The 18527-nt window shown below is 44.4% G+C and overlaps 1 protein-coding gene across 1 annotated transcript in view; it reads left to right on the top strand.

Annotated features, from left to right (window-relative positions):
- Positions 1-18527, top strand: part of BRINP1 (BMP/retinoic acid inducible neural specific 1) — a 93128-nt gene that overhangs the window by 10106 nt on the left and 64495 nt on the right. The window contains exon 2 of the mRNA XM_074974060.1: positions 17195-17462. Coding sequence (XP_074830161.1) covers positions 17245-17462 — 218 coding nt within the window. The 5' untranslated portion in view covers positions 17195-17244. The remainder of the gene's footprint in view (positions 1-17194; positions 17463-18527) is intronic.

Raw genomic sequence — 18527 nt, 5'->3', positions numbered from 1 at the left:
ACAAGACAGACAAGGAATGGGGGAAAGGGTCTGCTGCCACCCTTCTTTTACAAATGAGGGACAGAAGTAAGAGAGAGCTCAAGGGCTTGATCAAACTCCTTTCAAGTTCAATAAAAGTCTGACTTTAATGGGCATTGGATCTGGCTGCCTGGGACAGATTTTCTAAAGAGTGTGCAGCGTGCTGGGGTGTCACTGTGGGAATGACACGGTTCTTGAAAGTCTGTCCCTGAGATCTCTAAAAGAGTGAGCTCTAAGTGTCTTGCCTGAGGTCACAGAGGAGTCAGTGGCAGAGTCACATCTCCAGACTCTCAGTGTAGAGTCTTAAAAAGACTCTCTTTCCTCTCCTCAGAGCCGAAATCCAGGGGATCCTTTGGATCTGGGATTTCAGATTGGGCCCACCACTACTCACAGATGCCTCTATATATAGCGGTTCTGCCTTTGTCACTGCAACTGTTCTAAGGCAAGTGCGAATGGTTACACTGCAAAGGTGGCACCACGCATCACGTGTATTAAAAAGATACATAGACATGCAATCAGCTGTAGAGACAGCAACAGCAATGAGGGAACCAGGGAAGAAGGCAGGGTAACTTTTCAGAGCAAGTGGAAAGGATGAAAGGGAAGCAGCTGCAAAGAATGCGTGAGCTCTAGATGGAATAATCAGCCGACAGGAGACGTGTGATCTGGGGGATCTGACAGGTAGAACATGGAGTTCATTGGCAAGGCAGGTGTAAATGCTGAGATAAGCTGCCGTTTAGGGGTGAATGACTACTCAGCTTATAGGATAAGAAATAAGGGGGAGATGCGATGGGCATGTGCAAAACCCACGATAAGGTATTATGTAGGTTTGAATGATTATTGTGTTTATAGAGGCTTGGATGGAAAGGGGAGGATGGAGGGAAGGTGTGAATGGGGAAAGCTTTCCTCATGCAAAATTAATAGGAGAGATTCAGGCAAGAAAGTGGGTAGATTGGCGTCTACCTGCATTACAGGAAGCTTGTTTTCAGGTGATGGAGGCTGGGGGTAGAAGGGAGGGAAGATTTACAGACAGGGATGGTAGGAATGGGAATCTGTGCAATTATGCGTTGTTGTTTTTCTTGGAGGACTGGTACAAATGTAGTGACTGCAGACTGGGAGGTGGGGGGCAGATTCAGATTTCAATCACATGGAGGGTAAAGCGGGAGTAACTCCATAGGCTTCAGAGACATTATTGTGGACTCACCCCCAAACAAATGAAATCAGAAGTTTGCCCCTTGTCTCGGTGACTGGGATGTTTAAAGATTGATGGGGCCTTAGAGGAAAGTATAACTCTTGTCCTTGTATACCACTCCAGGGAACCTAACTGAAATATACGAAAGGGCCAAGGGAGGGATTCATGCCTCAGCCTGGCTGCTGATCAGCGAATGCCCTGAAGCATGAGGCTGGATGGCCCTTAAACATTTAGGTGAGGGATAGATACTGTGAAATGACTCTATCTTGGTCATCACCGGAGATCAAACCCTGGCACTCCAGAGCTAAGAGCTTGGGCTGCTGCTAAAGGATGAAGGCCCAGATTCTTAAATATATTTAGATGCCTAACTCTCCTCGCTGGGAACCACAGCAGGCTCATGCGCTGTGTGGATCAGGCACAGCTGGGGAGGCCTAGCCCACTGAATGGTGGGTAACAACTGTAAATACTATTCTTACCCATATGCTAGTCTTATCCATAGGTGTCCAGGCCTTCATTTGGAATACTCTTTGACTCAGCAATGTCTGATTGCTGAAAGCAGGGAGGCACCAACCCTCTTTGCTTCATCTCAAACCCACTCACCCATCACAGGTTCTGATTTTTTTCTTGAATCTCAATATTCTTGGCCTCGTGTGCCACTGGGGAGAGGGTGGGACAAAAGAGACAGGGGAAGAAAGAGACAGACGCCAGTGAAAACATCGGGTGGAAAAGGAAGCAGAGATTGGTGCTGAACAGGAAAGGAATTCAGAGGGAAAAGGAAAGAGCAGAGATGGAAAAGAGGGGGCAAATTCTAATGAAAAGCTCCTTTGAATTTGAATTCTAGCTCACTTTTATTGTGGTTTTCCTATCCCCCAGAGAAGGCACTGGCCTAGGTAGATTTCTTTTTTAAATTGACTCACCCTTGGATAATAAACATAGGGTTAAATTACAGGGGAGAGTAGGTTCATGAACTCAACAGCTCAACAGATTCACAGAGCTTCAGTCTCCCTGCAATTCCCCAGGCCTGGCAATGAGTTTTTACAGGCTGTTTTTATTAACTATTTTATCACAGTGCCTAGCAACCCCACCTAAGATGGGGGCACCAGAATGCTATGCCCTGTACAAACACACAGCAAGAGACAGTCCCAGCCCAGAATTGCTGACACTCTAAATAGGCAAGACAGACAACAGGTGGGAGAGGAACAGAAACACAGCAGAGAGAAAGTGATTTGCCCAAGGCAACGCAGCAGTTCAGTGGCAGAGTCACATAAAGGATACTTGTTTTTTCTGACTCCCAGGCTAGTGCCCTCTCCACTGAACCACAGGCTAATTATATGCACTTTCTATCATCCTTCACTCCTCCCTTTCCTCCACTTTCTCTCCATTCATCCTTATCACTGTCTGTCCCCCCTCTCTCACTACCTTTCATCCTGTTTTCCACTCCTGCTTTCCTCTCTTCACTCTCTCCTCCTCCTCTCCCCTCCTTTAGATGCTCATTAATGCTCTAGCATGTGTTAATAATGAGCCTTAACCAGTACCATCTAAGATGCGTCAAGGCATGGGCCGAGGTGGATAAAGTGGGAGAGAGGGAGGGGATGGAAGAGGAGAAGGAAACTGATTTGTGGGTGGCACTTAACTTATTTTAGTGTCTGGCCCTGGATTCCAGCGGGGGATCTGTGGTAAGATCTGGGACCCAGTCATATACTTGGAAGCTGGTACAGCACAGTATCGCGTGTCACAATGGAAGCAGCTGAATCCAAATTTAATAAGAAAGGAGCAGATTTATGGACTTTGGCTGTGGCTGGAAAGCTGGGGGGATTTATCTCCTGGGGGCAGACAGCCGACAAAGAGGAAGCAAGGGTTCAAATGAAGCATGAGGCAATGCAAGACTTTTTTTAATGAGGTGGGAGAGGGGAAAGGAGAACATATATTATCTATGCAGTGAAAAGATCTAGAACTTGGCTACAATGTAGGTCCAGGATTTTAGTCATCTGTGCGGGTTTCTGCATGGGGACTTCTTCCAATACTAGAATAAAATCAGACGTGAGTGTGAATATTCAATCAGACACAGGGGTTACAGTGCTCTCTGCACACTGGGTTTTTGCATGCTGGCGGGGATTAGACTACCATCTGGTTTGCACAATGTACACCAAAGGATTAGTACCTGAATCCAAGACATTGCTCTAATTCCTGCTGACTTTCTGAAGTTCTGCAAAATTACTTTTTTGTCATTGTTATTTGGCTAATAGATTGATATGGACAAAAGGACGTGAATGTTGGGATGAGGCATATCTATGGGGCAGGCAGGCAAAAGGGCTGGCCGATTAAGATATTTTCGCTGCTGTTAGCGACCTGTAGAACTGAGCTGTAAAAATATCCGATGGGATGTAGGAAGGCTGGAGGCAAGCACCTGCTCTAGGACTTAGAGTGCTGGAAAGAAGGTTTTACTCAAACTTGCCAGAATTATCCCCCCTTAGGCCTGAGACTAAGCATGCAAAGCTCCATCCGAAAAGGGGAATTTTGCAGAAAGTTACAAACACGGGGAAACGCTGGGCTACAATGGAAGTCTCAATGTGACCTTAACAACGGTAGTGTTCATCATTAGCAAAAAGCTATAATCCATAGTGCCAGGCCATCTGCAGCAGTGGTAGACCAAATGGGGATGGGAGCGGGGAGAGAATCTACATGCCAAGGTGGAGTTTAAGCATATGTGTGGGGTGATTTATTTTGGAACTAGACATGATTGGCCAGAAGGCCCTGCCCCTCGAAGAGCCAAACATACAGAGAGGCTGCAGCCTGCAATCCCAAAGTAACCAAAATATTAAAGGGTGTATGTCATGCACTATAAAGGGTAAGCAAGTGCCGTGGGTTTCCCCTGGCTTGTAGAGAGCACCAGCCAATCCATCCTTCCTGGTTAGCAAAGCAGAGGTGCAGATGTCTGTGCTGGGTGCCATGTAAACCTAGGGTTGCCAGGTGTCTGAGTGAGTGAGGGCGGGGAGAGCGAGCAACAGAGGGAGCGGGGGATGGAGTGAGCAGGGGCGGGGCCTTGGGGAAGGATGAGTCGGGGCGGGGCCTCAGAGGGGGAGCAAGGGTGTTCAGTTTTGGCAACCCTATGTAAACCCTTCCTTGCCAAAGACTGGGATCATAGGAGCCTCAAGGTAAGAGGGAGCCCTTACAACCTCTTTGGCCCTCCTGGTACTGTATGATGTGCCGTGGGGAGGAGGAGTGTGGCCATGGCAACCTCCTTTGCTCTGTATAGCCAAACCCCTCCATGTCTCTATACCGATGCCTTGCTTGCCTTTGTCACCCCAGAGATCTCCGTGCCTGATCGCAGCTGTCTCCTGTGTGCTGTGGGAAGAAGGGATGCTCTATGTCCCCTCTAGTGCATCCACGCAGCGTCATGCACAATTTAGCCCTTCATGTTGCCTTAGTGCCCTTTCTTTGTATACATTGTGCTATACACTTTCATTTAAGATGGAGTCCCTGTTCACACACAATTCAAGCCTTGCACTCAGATGCTGGCAGCCCGATGGCGCATCGATCTCAGTCCCAAGACCTCGGTGCCCTCAATCTCTTATTGAATCACAGTGAGCACACAGGAACTGTTTGGGATATTTTCCTCCATGAAGACAAAGAATCAAGACAGTTTCCTTGTTACCACCTCTGCTTTGAGCTGTTGCTCTCTCTTTCACTTATGCCTCTCTGCTGTGTTTGTTTTCAGCCCCATACTCCCCTCCACCCTACACAGACCGGGTGGTATAAATTCACATGTATCTGTACTGCAGGCAAACAATCATGACACAGAGATTAAACAAAGACATCATTTGTGATAAAGACACCAGGTAAAATTTGTAAGAGAAACTAAGTCCTATTGAAAGTCAGTGGGATTTAGGATCCTAAATCACTTAGACTTCTGACAGTGTTACCCACACATTTTCACATGGCATGTGAAAATGAACATGAATACTGAGTAATCAAGCATACTTCGCCCTAGACAAAGGATACTGAGGATATGGTACATGCCCAAGGAGTTTACAATGAAGGTGGATTACAAAATAGAATTTCCTTTCTGCAGGAAATTCTGACATTTAACCAAAAATTCATTCCAAGTCAGAACAATATTTCTACATTTCTCACAGAACAAAAATTCTGAAAATGAAAATTTTTGATTTGGCACCACGGAAATGTTTCATTTGGATAATGTCAAAACACTATAATACTGTAAAATCGTGTATAAATATAATCTAATATTAATATTTTAATATGACATGAAAGTCCAAATGAAATGTTTTGACATTATCAAAACAAAAAGAAAGACTAAATATTTTGTTTTGATATTTTTCCCCATAGAAAATTTCACTGAAATTGACACATTTCAATTTTGAGAAAAATGCATTTTCAAAAAGAAAAACTCTTTCACTGCTTTTTTTTTTTTTTTTGGACCAGCTTTACTTACAGTCTATCTAAACAGACAAACAACACAGCACAGACAATGAAATGCTCCAGGTGGCCTGATGATGGATTTATCCCAGAGCAGAGCAGTTTCAAAGAAGGGACCCACCCACTGAGTCCCCCACACTCAGAACCCCCTGCGGAGTTCTATCCCACCCCACACCCAGACTCCCCTCTGCAGAGCTCCAGCCACCTTTACCTGGACCCCCTGCAGAGTCCCATTACTGTTGCACCCAGAATTCTCCAACAAGCTCCTGTGCATCCAGATCCCCCTCCCCCACACCCGGATCTCCCCCTGAGCTGCCTGTACCCTGATTGCCCCACAGAGAACCCTCTCAACCCACACCGGCAGCCCCCTACACTAAGCCACTCCACACTTGGATCCTGCCTTGCTGAGCCTGCCTGCCCACACCTGGTGCACCTGGCACAGAGGGGAAGGGCCCTGGTGTGTTTCTAGGACAGGCCCAGTCCTTGTGCTATGTCAGGGGTGGGTGCAGCCTCAGCGCTGAGTCCGTATCCCAGGGGTCAGCTGTGCAGTGATCTCCCACCTCTGTGCAGCCAGTGGCCTGTGCTCCTCACTGCCATGTTGGAGCCTCTAAATTTGGCAATGTACAGAATTTGCAAAATTTTCAAATATTGTGCACAGATTTTTTTTTGTGTGTGCAGAATTTTTACTTTTTTGGCGCAGAATGCCCTCAGGAGTAGAAAAGTGACAGATACATATTTTGCTAGTAATTAAATAATCCTCTGCCAGTCCTGGGTTAATTCAAACTTTTGATTTAATTTAGGATGAAGTTTAATACAATATTCCACTGTATTCTTGCAGTTAGATCTCAACCAAGTCCCACTGACTTTAATAACCTTTATTCCAGACTCTACAATACTAGAAGCAGAAATTTAGGCAGTGCAGACTTGTGGCTAGAGCAGGGACCTGGCAATCAAGATTCCTGGGCTTCTAGTCCATAATCTTCCATTGGATTTGTGTTACTTTGGGCAAGTGGCTAAGGCCAATTTTTTCAAACCTGGGTGTCTAATGCAAGGCACCTGTATCAGTATGTAGGCACCTAAATAAGTGGCCTGAATTTCAGAGGTTCTGAGAATCTGGAGCTCCCGGGGAAGCCAGTGTTGTGGACCCTGACTCACCCTCATCAGCATTTACTCCCTCCAGTGGGATTATTCCCATGAGTAAGCGTTCACCAATGAAAAAGGGCTCCACATTGCATTCCACTGTGTTTCTGTTTCTTCATCTGTAAAATGGGTATAACTTATACACACACACACACACACACATTATACTTGTGCGGCTTCTATCTCTTGCTATCTAGCACCTCACCATCTCTAAGGCATTTATCCTCCCAGCACCCTGGGAAGTAGAGCAGGGAATTGGGGCGCAGAGAGGCTAAGTGATTTAGGCAAGGCCACACTGGAAATCTGTGCCAGAGCATGGAACTGAATCCAAATCTCCTGAGGCCTAGTCCGGTTCCCTGTTTATTAGATGACCCATCCTACACCCCTACTTACCCATCTTACAGGAGTGTTGTGATGCTTGATGTACAAGACATCATGACTCTTGCAAGCATCATATTCAACACGGATCAGTTACCAAGGGGAACATTAAACACATGCCAATGACCCTCACCAGCCTGGTCTCCGTGATCTGAAATATTTCTGTGTTCTTTCTGCAAAGGGCTCAATCAAAGACCGAATTAAGCTTTCTCAGCTTGTTTTCAGTACCCTGACAGGAATGTTGCACGCAGGGCAAAGACAGTGACTGGCAGAGCCCATGAGTCTAAATTCATATGAAGACTTTATAGCCAGTGCAAATGATTCAGTCATCCCGTGAAATAGCACAGACGGATCAGCCCTGGGCCAGAATTCGCATCAGCCAGCAGTCCAGACTCCTCTTCCCCACCCCTCCACGTCTATCTCTGGGTTCATTTGGCGTTTTCCAGTGTGTATAGTGACAGAACCTGATGTCCTTAGGAAGCGGTGAGTGAAACGGGGCTTTTCATCCCAGCAGCCTGGGCTGTCATTATCCAAACAGCAGGAGCGCTACCTGGAGAAGTGATGGGCTGTGGACTTTAACCCTTTGTGCTCCTGACCCAGAGCTGAGAAGAGAGGAAAGATTCTGGTGATTGCTTAGCTCGGTAGCCTACCTGGAAGGTGGAGCTGATTTCTGGGAGATCAGGAAGCTCTTGTATTTAAAGGGATCATCGATTTATTCCAAACCCTTGGGACGCTAATATTAGTGGTGTCATTGTACAGTCCCCAACTGCTCTGGGGCAGGGACCATGTCTTTGTGTCTGTGCAACAACGAACACTAGGACACTAGAAATCTCACTATGAATATCAGGCTCAAGACAATGTTTGCAGCTTTCATATTGTTCATTTTGGAGCAGATATTCAATTCTCACTGCTGGGTGCAATTCCAGGTCTGTTTTTCCTCTTTCTACACCCACTCCCCATGTGGTTGCAATGGAATGGTGTGCAAAAGGACAGAGTATTTTTCTTTTGAGAATATCCAGATCAAGCATGATAGTGGAAGCCAAAACCTCTTGAGCTCTAATCTGGGCTGTAACATAGTTTCTGTGTGACCTTGGGCAAATCACTTATATACACTCTGTGCCTCAGTTTCCCCAGCTGAATAGTGTGAAATAGTGACACAGTTTTACCTAGCTCATGGTGTATGGCTAATAGAGTTGGGCAGGAACGAGGTTTTCCATCTGGTGGGAAATTCCACAATTTCATTTTATTTTTTCCATTTGAAAATGGAACAAAAGCAAAAAAAAAAAAAAAACCAAACCCTGAAATTTCCAGCGAAAGAAAATTCTGAAAAAACCCCAAACAAACATTTTGTTTCAATAAAATTGAAATGTTTCATTCTGATTTTGACTTTTTAAGATGTTTATATGACATAATATAAAACTTAAAACATTGAATCCAAAAGTCCTTTTGAAACAGCAAATTGAAAAGGATGGGTCAGGAATACTATACCCTTGGAGTGGAGATCCTCGGGTTTATTAATGCAAACCTCGGTTTGAACCAAAAGCATGGCCTTGCATTCACAATTGCTATAAAAGCAATGAATGCCAGATGTACAGAAAAAGATCTTGGCCAATTACCTTCTCTTGGGGCGTAGGCACGTCACAATGGATTTCTCCTACAAGGCTCCCACTGTGCTTTACACTCTAGCATATTTATACCTTTTTCACATTAGAGCAACCATCTAATCAATTATTAAGCATTGTGTCTTGTGTAACTTCAGTTTATATAACTTTTGCTGTCTATGCTATTTTCATGTTACCTTACTCCACACAGCGACCTTCCTTGCTTTAAATATGGTGACTTTTTGTCAGCACCTTTTGTGAATTTATTGTACTGATTAACTTCCTCTTATCTCTGCCATTTAACACAATACAAAACATCACCTTCATCCTACATAGCAAATGAATTTAGCAAGCAATGGTCATGCTAAGCAAAGAATAGGCTGAAAGCAGTTAGGTTAGCATAAGTATTAACTTGGTCTGTCCAGACCCATTCACTGTACATGACCCACACTTATGATATTTCCAACAAAACATTCCATTCCATTCTCATCGGAATGCTTCTTTCTTTCTTTCTTTCTTTCTTTCTTTCTTTCTACTGGAATTTTGTCAAAATTCACACATTTCTGTGAAACATTTTTGCTTTTGACAAATTGGCATTTTGTCATGAAAAAAAAAAGTTTAATCAGAAAATGTCCAATCAGCTGCAGTAATGAGGCTAAGTTAATTTTGGAACAGCAGCATGAGGGAAAGATAATCTAATGGCCAGAGCACTGGACTGGGACTCAGTGACCTAGTTCAATTCCTGGCTCAGTCACTGGATCCCTGTGTGACCTTGGACAAGTCACAATGGGCATGTCTACACTAGAAATGCAGCTGCAGCCGCACCACTGTAGAGTTGTAGTGTAGAAACGACAGTGATGGAAGGGGTTCTTCTGTCACTGCAGTAAATTCAGCCCCTCGACAGGCAGCAGCTACACTGACTGAAGAATTCGTCCATCAACCTAGTGGTGTCTATACCTGGGCTTAGGCAGCTTAACTGTGTCTCTTTGGGGTGTCAATTTGTCACACCCCTGAGTGACATAGTTAGGTTGTTCTAAGTTTTATGTATAGACCAGGCCTTAGTCTCTCTCTGTCTCAGTTTCCCATCTGTAAAATGGATAGAGCACTACTTCTCTACCTCACAGGGATGTTGTGAGGATAAAATCCATTAATGTTTGTGAGACAGATACTCTGTTGATGTATGGGCACATAAGTGCCTAGATAGATGTTGAAAAATCCTATGTAAATACTAGCTATTATTATTTTGGTGTAATTTAACTTATCATGAAGGAGAGGACTAGATAATATTTTAGATAATAATTTCACATTATTATTAATAATTTCAGGTTCAGAACAATGTTTGATTGAAAACCACCTAGACCGTACTTTTGTGAGGCTCAGAAAAGCTTGGTTAACTTCATGTTATTATTATCATCTATTTTCATTTTATCCCTGCCACTTCACTTCCTGGCTCTCTCTGGCACCAGAAACAGAAGAGCCGAAATACTGGATGCAAGGTTGTTGTCAGAGTGTTTCCAACCCAGATGGAAGCAGGAAGTACCACAGTTCTTGCAAAAAAGGAGTATTCCCATGTGGTTGCCAGCCCAGCATTGCAGAGCTAACTGGCTGAGCAGTGGAACTGTTGGAATTTATCTGAATGGAACTTCTGAGACCTTTGAGGTTCACCTATCCCTACATGGAACAGATGAGTGTGCCTGGTGTCAATCCCCACTTCCAGAATATAAGTAATTGGTGTCTCCTGGGATTTCACATTTGTAACTATGGTGCACACCACAGAGACTCAGAAATTCATGGCAACAGCTGGGCTGCACCTTCCATCCTTTTACAGTAGAACCTCAGAATTACGAACACCAGGGGAATGGAGGTTGTTCGTAACTCTGAAATGTTCGTAACTCTGAACAAAACGCAGTGGTTGTTCTTTCAAAAGTTTACAACTGAACATTGACTTCATAGAGCTTCGAAACTTTACTATGCAGAAGAAAAATGCTGCTTTCCCATTTTTTTACTAGTTTACGTTTAACACAGTCCTGTACTGTATTTTTTTTTTTTTTTTTGTCTGTGCTGCTGCCTGTTGTGTACTTCCGGTTCCAAAAGAGGTGTGTGGTTAACTCGTCAGTTTGTAACTCTGGGGTTCTACTGTACTCCAAGTGCACTGATCCCCAATCATTTGAGATATAGGGACATCTGATACTTACCCAGGGGGGTGTAGGATAAAGAGTTGAGCAGCTCCAGTTGAGGGCAGTGGCATGCATTTACACCAGCCATTATACTGAGGGTGTGATCCTGCAAGGTGTGGCCCCTATCTAGCGAAGCGCTTAAGCACATGCTTAAATTTAAACACAGGGGTAGTTCAGTAGGACTTCAGTGGGGTGAGTGCCATGCTTAAAGTTAAGCATGGGCTTAGCCTGTTTGCTGAATTGGGGCCAGAGTGTTTAGCCCCTGGCAGGATCTAGCCCTAACGTCTCCCGTGACTGTGTCCTTTGCTAATTTATCAGCATCCTATTGCAAGCAGTGAAGTTGCTGCAGCACAGAAGTATTTCAGATACAAATAGCATTTGTTATTCCCTTCCCTCTGGTAAAGTGCAGCAGGCAAAACACCTCGCTCAACCTGCCAAGAACCAAATGTGGGACACAAGGAAAAATTATTGGTGCATGAAGCTTAAAGAGATATGGGACTCATTCCTTTCCTGCAAACAATGTGTTCTGTAATTTCTCTTTCTTGAGGCTGCTTTTCTGATGGCAATAGTTTACAACAAGGAGCATGAGGGAACACTGGGTATGTGTGAAGGATCTCTCTAATTTATCGAATATAAGGGATAAATGGGAGGTGAAGAGATTAGAACAAAGGCCTTGTTGGTATTCCAAAGAGGGTGTTTACAGCTGGTGATTGGGAGTCAGGATTCTTGTTTCCCCGCTGCAACTGTCATCTTTGGCAAGTCAATGTCCCTCTGCAAAATAGGGGTAACAACAGTTTTGTTCTCTGTAAAATCTAATCACCCGTATCTATCTCACATGGTGTCTGAATACCTTACAACCGTTATCTTCGGAGCAGTCAAGTACACACCTGACTTTTTGCTGTCTTTATTTCAGAAACAAAGGGGGATAGCGGTGCTTAGCTACCTCCCCAAGGCATTGAGAGCTTCCGTTTATGTTTGAAATGCAATTCCAACTCCTTGGATCAAAGCCGCTGACTTATGGCAGAATATAATTAGCAAACGTGCAGCTATCGGTCCTGATGACATTAAATGTAAACTCATGCATAGGTAACTTCCATGTCACACAAAGCATTAGCCTCTTTTTGCTACACAACCTCAGTGTTCTAAAAGAAAGAGAATTACAAGGCAGGGGACAAATTTTAAACATTCAGGCCTGAATTCTCATGTTCACGAAGACCGCTTTACACCACTCTGGCAGTGCAAAGGGACCGAAATTTGGGTGTAAATTTACACTAACTTAAAGGCAAGTTTACATTAGCAAAATGGTGTGATGGATCTTTGCTGGAACTGGGAAGTGGGCCCTCGACATGCTGTTCATGCCATGTTGACCGTTCATCTTAACTCTGATCAGTGTCCCACTCACCTTCCATTCAGATTCATTAAGGAACATTATTCTGGCACATTGTGCCTGTTCACATTGGATATATGAATTTATAAGGGCCTGGGATCAGACCGCTGGGCCAGGATGTCTTGACTGAATACATCTGCCATATTATAAACAGGGATCACTGGTTCTTTGTGTTAACTATTATTGTGCCAGTTATTATTAAGTATTTATATTACAGCAGTGCATAGAGATCCCAACTGACTGCAGGGCTGTATTTTGCTAAGTGAGGTACAAACATACAGCAAGAGACAGTCCCTGCCCCAAAGAGATTACAGTCTAAACAGGCCAGGCAGGTAAACCACAAGCCCATCCTTCATTCTAAGGCATTATTATTGTGTCAGGTGTTATTTTTGGTTAGATTTGGGATTTGGACCCGAGGGCTATAAATCTGGGGACATCCCTCCCCTCTTCTGACCCCCACCCAATTTCTGCAAAGTCTCTGGGATGGTTCCAGGATTGGGACAGCTCCAGAATGCCATATAACACATTAATTTGAGACTTGGGGTTGTTAGCAGTTAGATTTAATAGACCTCGCAATATTGCCTTTAACACAAAATAATCCCACTTAGTAGGTTTTTATGGCTTCCGCAGGGACCAGCCCTGTAGTGTGTATTAATGTTTAATACCAAGCAACATCTTTTCAGCAGCTATGGGGAGAAAAGACACTAATAAAAAATTTAACTTGATTGTGATATAATTGTCTAGACTGGTGGTGAAAGTCATGTTATTTCTTCTTCCTTTGCCCCTACTTCTGCTCCTTGCTCTGAATGCTTTTTCTTCTAGCCTACTTCCAGAACCCAGATTTTCCCACTTCTTCCTACTGTCTGGTGGGATATCGTCCACATGATGATTAAGGGCTAGCAACTGATGATTGTTTGGATGAAGATATGTATGCAGGGTTAGGAATCGCCCAAGTTTTTTTCATCATTACCCCAAGGCTGACCTTAAACATGGTGGAGGGCAGATACTCATTCTGTGTGTGTTCCTGTCTTTGGTCTGAGGTGAACAGAGACAACCAAAATACCGTACAACTCCACATCTGAGATAGTAGATGGGTGATTTGACTGAGGACTATTACAGTCATTCCACCTAGCATTCCACAATGGACATGAACTGGAGAGGGGATTGGAGGTCAGATATCACTCCACTTTAATACAAAAAGCCCATTCTCCCAGCACAGTAGGAATTCAGTAGAAAGAAGAGGGCTTAAAGAATTGATCCACGGAGGCTGACAAATGAGGTAGTTACTGGGGGATTCAAGAACCAAACAACAGGCATAGTTAGGTCTATGTGTGCAGTACAGCTGATCATTAGCGGAGACTGATGCTAATACTTATTTAATGGAGAAGGAGGGTGAACTTACCACTTTTCATTGTGTGATGGAAGTGTATCATTTGTGCTCATAATCTGAGAAACAGAGGTCTGGCCTGAACAGATGACTAGAAGCTAGGCAGTCTGTCCTGAGTTCTAATCCTGACTCTGAACCCAGGATCAGAAGATACCTAAGAACATATGAGTTCTTCTCATCTAGCCTCAGACATTTACTCCCTCTATGGCACTGGGCAAATCATTCATCTGTCTTTAGTCTTACTATTAATTATTATTGTGTGCAGAGCCCAAAGCAGCCCATCAGGATCAAGGCCCCATTCTGCTTGGTGCTGTAAAAACATCTCAGAAGCCATGATCCCTGCCTCAGAGCACTTACAAATAGTTAAGCAAAAGGAGGAGGAGATTATGTTTGAAAAAAACCCAAAACAATATGTTGCCATTTTTATTGAAATTTTTTTTGGGGGGAGAAAGAATTTTTGAATTCGAAATGGAAAAAATTGAATTTGAAATTTTCAACCAGCTCTATTTACATTCTGGGAAGAGACAAGAGAGGAAAAAGGAAGAAGGAAGAGAGGAAGAAAGGGGAACACAAAGTGGTACAGAGTACATCCTGTTGGGGCTGTATTATTATTACCATCTTTATTTTAACCACTTCCTACATTCTGTTTATTAATTTGTCTCATTCCTGCCTATTTATTTTAACCTCAGCCTATTTCTGTATTTTTTTTTTTCTGTTAAACATCTGCCTATAGTGTTTCTGTGAGATTTTATTGAAACCTTTTTTTCCATTTTTATATACATCGGTGTAGCTGTCTACCCAAAGACTGTACACAACTGCTCTTGGTAGCTCTGTTGCTTCTCCCTACCCCCACCTCTGTTTCTCTATCTGCCTTGTTTCAGAGTAACAGCCATGTTAGTCTGTATTCGGAAAAAGAAAAGGAGTACTTGTGGCACCTTAGAGACTAGCCAATTTATTTGAGCATAAGCTTTCGTGAGCTACAGCTCACTTCATCCCATGCATCCGATGAAGTGAGCTGTAGCTCACGAAAGCTTATGCTCAAATAAATTGGTTAGTCTCTAAGGTGCCACAAGTACTCCTTTTCTATCTGCCTTGATTTCCCCATGCTCACCTACCTGACAGGAGTGTCCTGAGCTGTGTGGAAAGTGTTTGCAAGATTACACATGTTAAAGATAACCATAATATTCATAGAATCATAGAATATCAGGGTTGGAAGGGACCTCAGAAAGTCATCTAGTCCAACCCCCTGCTCAAAGCAGGACCAACCCTAACTAAATCATCCCATGATATTGAGCAGCAGCGTGGTCTAGTGGCGAGGCTAGTGGTCATGAGACTTGGGTTCTGGTCCTAGCCGTGCCACTGACCTTCTGTGGGACCATTAGTCACTTCACTTCTCGCTCTGTGCCTGTGACTCCTCTTCCACCCTTTGATTGACTCGTCGATGTAGCTTGCCAGCTCTGGCACATGGACTGCCTGTTGCTATTGGTTTGTGCAAAGCCTAACGCTAGCTGTCTCGGGACGGCTATGGAGCGCATCACTGTAGTATTGGAGAGCTTTACGCTCAACACCTTTGTGAGGCAGGGAAGATTTAGCCCCATTCCGCAGACGAGGAATTGGGGGCACAAAGTAGTTAAAGTGACTTGTCTAAAGTCACACAATGAGTCAGTGGCCGAGGCAGGAATTGATTGCAGGTCTCCAGTCCAGTGACTTAACCTTCCTCCTCACTGAGGCCCTCTTGGCACTACCACAAGACAATTAGTAGTAATATTCCCCACAGTAGCTGGAGGGAGGTTAAAACCTGTCCAGTGGAGAAAGCTAACAGAGACTGTTCTAGGGTGATATTCATGGCCTCTCTTATATTTAATGCCTTAATTTTTCATGTGGAGTAACTTTAGCCGGTTGGGAATTGTTCAACAGAACATTTTCAACAGGCTACGCGGGTTGTTTAGCTTTCTAAAGTGCCACGGAGCTCGCTTTCAGCAGCACATCCATATGCTGTGCACATGGGCAGACTCCCACATACTCCCGTCACACGCTCCCCGCCACCGACGCCCAGGCACACTCTGGATTTTGCTGCACCTGCGCAAACACATGCCCACTCACAATCACATGCTGTAGCCTCATGTCACTCTCACACACGCCTTCCCGACAGAAATCCATATTCACACACACGCACACACTTTGTGTCTCTCTCTCTCTCTCTCACACACACACACACACTCTGGGAGTTGTACCTGTGCACGGCACACATGCCACACTCATATACAGCCCCACTCACACATATCCCTCTTCCCACAAATCCTTATACAGCCAGAATTTAGAAAAGAAGACTTTGTCAGTAATGAATAGATAATTGATACAATCTGGGACGCTGCTGTGCCCTCCTCCCTTGTATTTTTGTCACGAAACAGAAGGGTAAGGACTATCCCTTCAGTGTTCCTAATAAGCCCATTCACCTTCCACTAATGTAAAGCCAAGTATCACCCAGTAGGGGGCATAGCGCCAACGGTGTGAGTGGGGAGGCAGCATGATCTAATGGCGAGAGCACGGGGATGGGAGTCGCAAGTTCTGCCACTGACCTGCTGTAAGACCTTGGAAAGGCACTTCATCCCCTTATGCCTCTGTTTTTCCTCCCACTCATTCTGTGTCTTGCCTAGACTTCAGGCTCTTCAGGCAGAGCTGTCCTTTACTATAGGCATGTGCAATGCCTAGCACAATGGGGCCTTGACCTTAGTGGAAGCCTCTTTGTGCTACTTTAACATAAATAACAAAATAATGGTTAATTTACCCCCACTCCTCAAAGGCCTAGTCTGTCAAGCCAGCTGCCTGGTGTGATCTTTATCCCTCAAAGTTCTGCAGGATTTCTTTTTTTGTTGTTTCTGAAAACTATATAATTATTATTTTACTTCTCTTTTTTTGGCATGACTTTAAAGTAAGAGCTCAGGTTGCATGGAGTGTGGATTACAGATCATCGGAGATAGATGAAAGCAGAAGACACATTTATCTGGCACCGCATTAAAGGGATGATAAACATGTAATTGAAGCCCAGGGTACAGCCACCTTGTGTATCCGGCCTCCTCTCCCCACTGCGGCATTGCAGAGAACTTCCCTGAGAGAAGTAACTGGGGGAAACAGGGTGTGGAGCATTTGGGTCCTGACCTAGCTGTTTCACAGGGCAATGCATGCTCTGAGAGAAGGGATAAAAGCCCCATAGATGTACATATCAAACAATGAAATATGATCAGATACCCAGAACCACAATACAAGTAGCCCCAGGGCATTTAAAACCTGGTTTAAAGTTTGTTTTCATGTTGTGCCACATACTTGAAAAAATTAACAGCAACAAAAGACATGTCTATGATTACATGTGTAACCATTTTTCTTTCTTCTCTCTCTTTTTTCTTCTATTTCTTTCCTCTGTTCTTGCTCTCCTCTCCCTCTTTCTTTCTTCTTCCCCTCCCTTCCTCTCTTCCTCCACAGGACTCCATAGAATGGAGCAAGAATGAGAGGAAAAAGGCAGACAGAAAAGCATGAACTGGAGGCTTGTTGAGTTCCTCTACTTCCTGTTTATATGGGACCATATAATAGTACAGCCCTCCCACCAGGAACCAGCTGTTATCAACCAACATGTCTCCAAGGAATTTGATTGGCTTATTTCAGACAGGGGGCCTTTCCACCACTCGCGGAGCTACTTATCCTTTGTGGAAAGACATCGTCAAGGATTTACAACCAGATATAAAATATACAGGTATGTTGATTTTTTACAGAGCTCATAGTTTTGCAGCCAGTGGGAACTCTGAGGGGTACGGTAGATGCTGGTCATTGGTTGAGACCCGTCAATGTCCTCCTTCAGTCTGGGAGTGCTTCTAGACTATCTGCTGCCTTTCATTAACAATGACAGCTGCTTCAAAGACTCAGGTACGGTAGAGGTAAAGCTGTGATGTAAGCGATGAAGGTGTGTGGGTACCACGGTGATTACCACAACATACAACCAAGGTAGAGAGACAGACAGGAGATCAGGGGAAAACCTGTCTGATGAGCATGTGAATGTGTCATATATGGGCAAAGATTAAATACATGGACGCACAAATGAGCACATCAGAATGCATTTAGCACTGCGCACACGAACTTGAGTACAAATCTATATGCACACCCAGCCATCTGCCTGCTATACATGCATTCACAAGATGACATATCAATGTATACCAGGGATCAGCAACCTCTGGCACGCGGCCCACCAGGGAAATCCGTTGGCGGGCCGGGATGGGTTGTTTACCTGCAGCGTCTGCAGGTTCAGCAATTGCAGCTCCCACTGGCCGCGATTCACCATTCCAGGCCAATGGGGGTTGCGGGAAGCGGTGGCCAGCACATCCCTCGGCCCACGCCGCTTCCTGCAGCCCCCATTGACCTGGAACAGCGAACCATTGCCTGTCAGGTTCACTCCCTCTGGGGCATCTGGCATCAGCCACTGTCGGTAGACAGGATACTGGGCTGGATGGACCTTTGGTCTGACCCAGTCTAGCCGTTCTTATGTTCTAACACCCACAATAAAATACACATAGACAAGTACAGGAGAAATGTGCCATGTAGTCTGACATTATTTTATATACTGCCTGTCCATACAGATTTGATCCACAAAACGCTTTGTGGAGTTAAATAATGGCGTTAAATGGGGGCATGGGGTTAACAGCGGAATGAGGGAGGTATTAAGAGGTACCTAATGAAGGGATACAAGTTATGCTTTCAAATTAGATAGGAAATGAGATGGAAATTCATTGAGGGATCATGAGAGACAAGAAAGCCCTTTGCAGAT

Source organism: Natator depressus, chromosome 16 (assembly GCF_965152275.1).
Source record: "Natator depressus isolate rNatDep1 chromosome 16, rNatDep2.hap1, whole genome shotgun sequence".
NCBI classification, from domain to species: domain Eukaryota; kingdom Metazoa; phylum Chordata; order Testudines; family Cheloniidae; genus Natator; species Natator depressus.
The sequence above is the reverse complement of the archived record's forward strand: the minus strand, read 5'-3'. Positions and strand labels throughout refer to the sequence as shown.